General features: G+C 35.6%; 1 protein-coding gene across 1 annotated transcript; it reads left to right on the forward strand.

The window, feature by feature from the left end:
- The first annotated feature begins 561 nt into the window (after positions 1 to 561).
- LOC133880586 (dimethylnonatriene synthase-like) lies at positions 562 to 2,444 on the forward strand. Its single transcript, XM_062319573.1, has 2 exons — positions 562 to 1,512; positions 1,657 to 2,444. The coding sequence occupies exons 1-2, from the start codon at positions 574 to 576 to the stop codon at positions 2,278 to 2,280; spliced, it is 1,563 nt and encodes a 520-aa protein (XP_062175557.1). The 5' UTR covers positions 562 to 573; the 3' UTR covers positions 2,281 to 2,444.
- Positions 2,445 to 7,511: the final 5,067 nt, after the last annotated feature.

A 7,511-nucleotide genomic window follows, 5' to 3' on the forward strand; every position in this document is an offset into this window, starting at 1 on the left:
CACGGTGGAGCATTCAAGACACAAAAATTGCAATTCTAAACGGGATAAGTCGTACGGAACGACGGATAAAACCTCCTAAGAGTTGAGGAGCTAGGGCTAAATAAACCTCTAGCCAAACAACATAAGTAAAAGTATACATAAAGGATGGAAGAGGAGGAGGAGAGGAAGGAAGACATGAGGTCCTTCCCTCCTTCCTGAGCCGGCTGAAACTAGGAAAAAAAAAAAAACGTTTAAGTATGAGAGAGAACGTACATATAAAAAAGGAGGTGAAATTTTTCATCCGGCAAAAATGCTTTACATAATACTAAGTTGAGTTGTGTTATTTGTGCACACATATTTTATACAAATATTATACACATATTCACAATAAATGTGGGACCATGCATGTACGTGGGACATCCACCAAGTTATAAATCAACCCTTCTCTAGTTAGACATTGGTGCCCGTTCGTACGCTAATCATGCAAAAAACACGAAAAATGTGGCGTGTGCGGACAGTTGGTTTAATTTCTACTATAAATTACACGTGTAAGTCTTGTATAATTTGCATCGATCCCAAAACCTCAAGACCACCATGGAGTTTTATTCTCATATCCAAACAATTGTAGGCCTTCTTGCTTTGCTAGTAATCTGTAGAGTCTTGAGAATTGCATCTCATGCCAAGAAGAGTCGCGCCAAGCTCATCGGAATCCCTGAACCACCCGGCGCACTACCCTTGATAGGCCACCTCCATCTTCTCGGAGGCCAAGACCCAGTCCCCCGAATTCTTGGGGCAATGGCCGACAAATACGGCTCACTCTTCTCACTCAAGGTCGGCCTTCATCGGCTCTTGGTGGTGAGCAGCAAGGAGATGGTCAAGGAATTCTTGGCCACCAACGACAGAGTTTTTGCCACGAGGGCAAGCATAGCAGCTGGAAAATACCTTGGTTACAACAATGCTATCTTTTCTCTTGCTCCTTACGGACAATATTGGCGCGACATGAGAAAGATGGCCATTCTTGAGCTTCTGTCGAGCGATCGGGTGGAAATGACGAAACATGTTCCGAACACAGAAGTGGAGTCGCTGATAAAAGACTTGTACTCGCTGTCTATAAACAACAGCGTGGCTACCATGAGCGAGATGTTTGAGCAGATGACTTTCAATATCATCCTCACGAAGCTTGTTGGGAAGCGATTTTCCTCTGCCGAATACGGCGACAAGAACAGCGAGGGGAGTCGCATTAGAAGTGGGATACACGAGGCTTTGTATCTGAGCGGTACTTTTGTCATGTCAGACGCCGTTCCTTTTCTTGAATGGCTGGACTTTAAAGGGCATATCGGTTCCATGAAGAGAGCTGCTAAGGAAATGGACTCGGTGATTGAAATTTGGCTTAAGGAACATCTTTGCCAGCAAAAATTAGAGTGTAAAAGTAGAGATGAAAGGGATTTCATGGATGCGATGTTAGCAACCCTTGAGGAGGATGCTGTGATCTCGGGGCATACACGCGATACCATCGTCAAGGCAACAACATTGGTTCGTACTTTAGTTCTTCATTTCTTATGATTGCTAGTAAGAATTGAGCCCTTCACAGTACTTACTCAACATTATTAGATGTCTTGCTGTTGGCTTAGTGTTAAATTTGTTAGAATATTAATCAAATATACTTTTTTGCTGCAGATTCTCATCCTAACAGGCGCAGGAAGCACAGCTGTCACTCTAACATGGATAGTGACCTTGCTCTTAAACCACCCAAGCGTGCTAAAGGCTGCCCAAGAAGAGCTAGACATCCATGTAGGGAAGGATAGAAGGGTGCAAGAATCTGATATCAAGAACCTGAACTACCTCCGAGCAATTGTTAAGGAAACTCTACGCCTCTACCCACCAGGGCCCGTCACAGGATTGCGCGAGGCCATGGAAGACTGCAACATTGGCGACCGCTTTGTTCCAAAGGGCACTCAGTTGATCGTCAACATATGGAAGGTACAACGAGACCCGCGCGTGTGGTCAAACCCAACGGAGTTCCAGCCGGAGAGGTTTATGACAACTCATTCGGAGATTGATATCAGGGGTCAAGATTTTGAGTTTATTCCTTTTAGTTATGGTAGAAGGTCATGCCCAGGAGCGTCATACGGCATGCAAGTGGTTCACTTGGCGCTGGCTCGTTTGCTTCAAGGATTTGATATCACAACCATAGCTGCAGGTATGAAGGTGGATATGCGTGAAGGATTGGGAATTGCCTTGCCCAAGGCGGAACCATTAGAGGTTGTACTCAAGCCTCGCCTTCCTATGGATCTCTATTAATTGCATGCTTTCAGGCAGCTAGCTACTTCAAATTAAATTCAAGGTTAATTAACTTGTCTTAGGTTAAGTGTTAAATAACCAACGGTCTTACGGTCATAAACGGAAAGCATTTTTGTTTTTTTTCTTCCTTTCTTTGACATAAAAGCTCGTGAATTTATCTTAATATCAAATGCTAAATCGTTTAAAGATGGCTAAAGAGTGGTGTTTGGCACACGCACGAATTAAGCGGAGAAGAGCCTCGCAAAAAGAAAGATTTTTTCTAAAGATGGATAACTTCTCTAATTCAAAAATAGAATGAGAAGGCTAAGGGTTAAGACTAAATCAATCTATTAAGCTATAATCAGGAATAACTTCATAAAAGAGTATCGAATTATATTCCGTTACGAGATAAGGGTAATGAACTAGCAAACGTCTCAAACTGGAGTACCCAAGTTTCCAAACGTCTTTCTTAAGGGTACTCCGTTAAAATTTGCTGTTAAATCGTACAAAAATTCTCAAAATAGCCATGTGTTTATTTTTTAAAAAAATTTATAAAAATTTTCAAAGATCCAGGCATGGGTATTTTTACAAATTTCGTTAAATTTTGACCAACACCTAGATCCTATCATTTTTTTTTTCTTTTTTTTCCTAAAACTGTTAGGGGTATTTTGGGTACTCCATTAGGATTTAATAGCAAATCCTAATGAAGTACCCGATCCAGGCATATGTATTTTTACAAATTTCGTTAAATTTTGACCAACACCTAGATCCTATCATTTTTTTTTTCTTTTTTTTCCTAAAATTATTAGGGGTATTTTGGGTACTCCATTAGGATTTAATAGCAAATCCTAATGAAGTACCCGATCCAGGCATAGGTATTTTTACAAATTTCGTTAAATTTTGACCAACACCTAGATCCTAGCATTTTTTTTTTTTTCTTTTTTTCCTAAAAATATTAGGGATATTTTGGATACTCCATTAGGATTTAATAGCAAATCCTAATGAAATACGCTTAAGTGAGATGTTTAAAAATTTGAATACTCTAGTTTGAAACGTTTGCTTATTTAGTACCCTTATCTCAAAATGACATATAATTTAATACCATTTTATGAAATTATTCCCTTTAATTATAAAGGAAAATCTCCGGCCCCTTCTATGAAACCGGGGAAAACTAAGCAAAATTATGCTGACAAGTTTACGCACGCACTGTGTCTCAAATAGGAATCCTCTCCAATCTCCATTAATTACACAAACTCTCACATTTTTTAGGCCCAAAATTTAAAGGAAACAAACAAAAAATGATAGATGGGTGGCTACGTATCCCGATTAATGTTTGAATTTTATAATTCTAGAATATTGAAGTTCAATGGCCATCCCGTACGCATAATAATTTTTTTATTTTTTTTCAATTATTCAAAAATCCCCTGATAGCAAAGAAAATTGGAATGATATATATATATACCAAGACGACAAGAGCAATTGTTCTCGTTGGTACATTTGTTTTAGATTAAAACATTTTCCTAAAACATTTTGTGATAACTTCATAAAAATGTATTGAAATATACGTTGTTTTGAGATAAAAGTACTAAACTAGCAAAGATCTCAAATAGAGATATTCACGTTTTCAAATGTCTTACTTAAGGGTACTCCGTTAAAATTTGCTGTAAATCCTAACGGGATACTCAGATACTCTAAATAGTACTCCTCTTTTTTTTTAAGGGAAAAAAAAAATAAAAAAAACAAAAATGATAAGATTTAGGTGTCGATCAGAATTTAACGTAATAGGATTTATGTTAATTCAATACCCTGTTATAAAATTATCCCAAACTTTTTTCTTTTTTTTTTTCAAAGAAAGCAAAACCAATAGTCTTGAAGCATGCACTATTCATTGGGGGTGTTTTCAAAATTTTAATTGATAATTCCCTTAAATCTTTTCTATTTTACTTAAAATGAAGATAACAGTTTGGCCAGATTGGCAAACACCTCTAATTTATTTTCTTTAAAAAATTAACTTCAAAACATTTCATTTTTTATATCAAATTAATAATTTTTTAACAACTCTTTTCACTTTTTTCTAAAAAAACAAAAAAAAAAATTCAAAACTTCTTTTCACTTTATATCAAATCAATAACGTTTTCATATTAGTTTGGACGTCGATATCACTGGCCTGATAAATGAAAATTGAATTTTCCTCTCACTTGGAATCTATGACACGATCCATATCAAAATCATTCAACAACCGGACCTTTGTTTTATTTGTAATAGGAGGAATAATTAATTAATAGATGCGTGGAGGTGAGCTATCTTTCATGACTGGCCATAATTATGGGAAAGAAAGGCCACCTGCAGCCAAAGTAGACTACACGACAGAACACACAGCCAACATCATTCACATGTATAACCTGTCCATGCAGGTTGATTTGTACCTAGAAAGCATAATAGATGACATTAGATGTGTGGAGGAAAAAAACAGAAAAAAAAAAAGAAAAACATATTACTTTGTTGGAGTAAATATGGTAATTGTTATGCCATGAAAGGTGCTTTGCTTTGATAAGAGATTGTTTGGGATTTATTCATTGTGTAAATAGTTGATAATGTTGTTGGGGTCATATATTAGTTAGACAATAACTTTATAATGAGTTTATGTCTGTAAAATATTGATTAAATGATTAAATTTACATATTTTTATTAGCTTAAGTATTTGGGATAAGTGGAGATTTAACATGGTATCAGAGTAGAGATCTTGAATTTGAATCATGTCTTATTCATTTACCTTCTATTTCAATTAAATATTTCATATGTTAGGCCTCACTGTTAAAAGGGAGTTTGATCTCACTTGTGAGGGAGCCGAGAGTGTTCAAATATTGATTAAATGATTAGATTTACCTATTCTTGTCAATTTAATAATTAATTGAAATAAGAGGTAAATGAAAAAGACCAAGTTCAGACTCAAGAGCTTTGCTCTGATACCATATTGAATCACCATTTGTCCCAAAACTTTAAACTGATAAAAAAATGTAAATTTAATTAATACTTTAACACACACACACACACACCATATTGAATCACCATTTGTCCCAAAACTTTAAACTGATAAAAAAATGTAAATTTAATTAATACTTTAACACACACACACACACACACACACACACACACACACACACACACACACACACACACACACACACACACACACACACACACACACACACACACACACACACACACACACACACACACACACACACACACACACACACACACACACACACACACACACACACACATATATATGAATTGGGACACCCTTAACAAGTTTTTGGATTGAATGCAAGTAATAAAAGCAAGCCATTACTTACATTTTCAATTCTTTTATTATGATTGTCATCCTACAAATAACAAGTTCTTCAAATATAATCAAAATTTGATAGCTAGCTAGCCCTCAAATACTGCGCTAATTATAACTTCAAATATGAGGATCGACATTTGATGAAATAGTTCCCTCCCCTTCAATTTTTTTTCTTTTCTTAACGAATCTATAACACCAATTTTAGCCAATAATTACAATGTTGCAAGTATTCGTGCATGTCAAACATAAATATATATTTTGTATGTGAATTTGTTGTCACTAGTAATATATAAGTTGTTGATTACATTTAAAGGAGAGTTCTACTAAATATTTAATTCATTTGATATCAGAGTCAAACACCACGTCAAAGGTTCAAGTCATAAATAGGACGACCTAAGAGATAAAGTAGACTATCGTGGACGTTGGCTACATAGCGTGGTAATATATTACGATATTAAGTATCCCACATCCCATCGGCTGTGGAGCGACACGAGTCTAGTTTCCACAGTAACAACACAGAAAACTTTGTAGAACATGAGTCGCTTGTTGCACAAATCACGTGTACAGTTGCATATATGATTGTATTAGTGTAAAAGCATTTTCAAAATTAATATGTATAAATATTTGTTTTATGTTTTGGGAATATTGTTTTAAAAGGAATAATGTATTAAAGAGCATAAAATGAAGATAATCCCACATAAGAAAAAGAGAAAATGTAGTCGGCATTTATAAGTTAGGCCAACACGTACACTTTAAACATTTAAAGTAATACTTTGGTATATGCACTTTCATGTATACTTTAGTACGATGCGAAGCACCGGATGCATGTGTGTGCGTAGCAGTGGGCGCTAGTGGAGCTCGGAGCGATCTAATCATGACATTTCAATTTTGGATAGTCATGATCAATCAATCGATCTAGTGGTTCAATCTAGACCATAAGATGCTTCTTAGGTATATCCAGTTGTTGGATTTACTGGACCATCACTTAAGTAAATTATAAGGTTAAATGACATTAGATCTAACGGTTGAGATTAAATAATAACGATCTAATGATTATTATTAGATAATCATTGATAGTTATTTGATCTAATGGTTAAAATTAAGTGTATGTTAAAATAGCAGTTTATAACTGTTACTTGAGCAGTTATAGGCGGTTCGATAAGCAATTATTCAACACAATCACATCTCTATCTCTCTCTGTGGGAATTTTTTTTTTGGCTTGCGACTGTATTGTCGGTGCTTAGTGAGTGGCTGGTGCCCATATGAAGCAACAAGCCAAAGAAATGGGAAGAAAAAGGGAACATGCAGGCGTGAAGCACGGGCGAAGGAGGACAATGCATGTTTTAATTATTGACGATCAGCCAATGAATCTGGTCTTAGGGAGATATGGCCCCGTTTAGTAACCCCCTTCCCCTTCCCTCCCTTTGGGGGAATTTTTTTGTTGGGTAAAAGTAAAAAGTGATTGATGTGATATAAAGTAGAAATAATTTATATGGAAAAGTGGAAAAATTTTGTATTGTAGTGGGTTTTTTTATTTAAATAATAATAAAAAATTGTTGATGTGATATAAAAAGTAAAAAGGTTAAGAATGTTTTGAAGTTGATGTTTTTTAGGAGATGTGAAAATAAAGGGAGGGGAAGGGGAGGGGGTTATTAAACGGGGACAATCATACAAGAACTTGTACTTCCCCCCGCACGTTGAAAGTGTGATCACGAGCTGAAGGGAAGGACGTGTACTTTGGTCTTAATTAAAAATATGTTTTTAAACAAAATTACAGAAATTATTCTGTAATTTTGTTAAGAACTGTGTTTAATATAACAATGAAAACGCGAAAAAATTTATTTTAAAGATTTTATCTTGACAAAGACCAATAACAAGGTTTCTTGACATTCAATCACACACT

The sequence above is a fragment of the Alnus glutinosa genome, chromosome 10 (genome assembly GCF_958979055.1).
Source record: "Alnus glutinosa chromosome 10, dhAlnGlut1.1, whole genome shotgun sequence".
Classification (NCBI taxonomy): domain Eukaryota; kingdom Viridiplantae; phylum Streptophyta; class Magnoliopsida; order Fagales; family Betulaceae; genus Alnus; species Alnus glutinosa.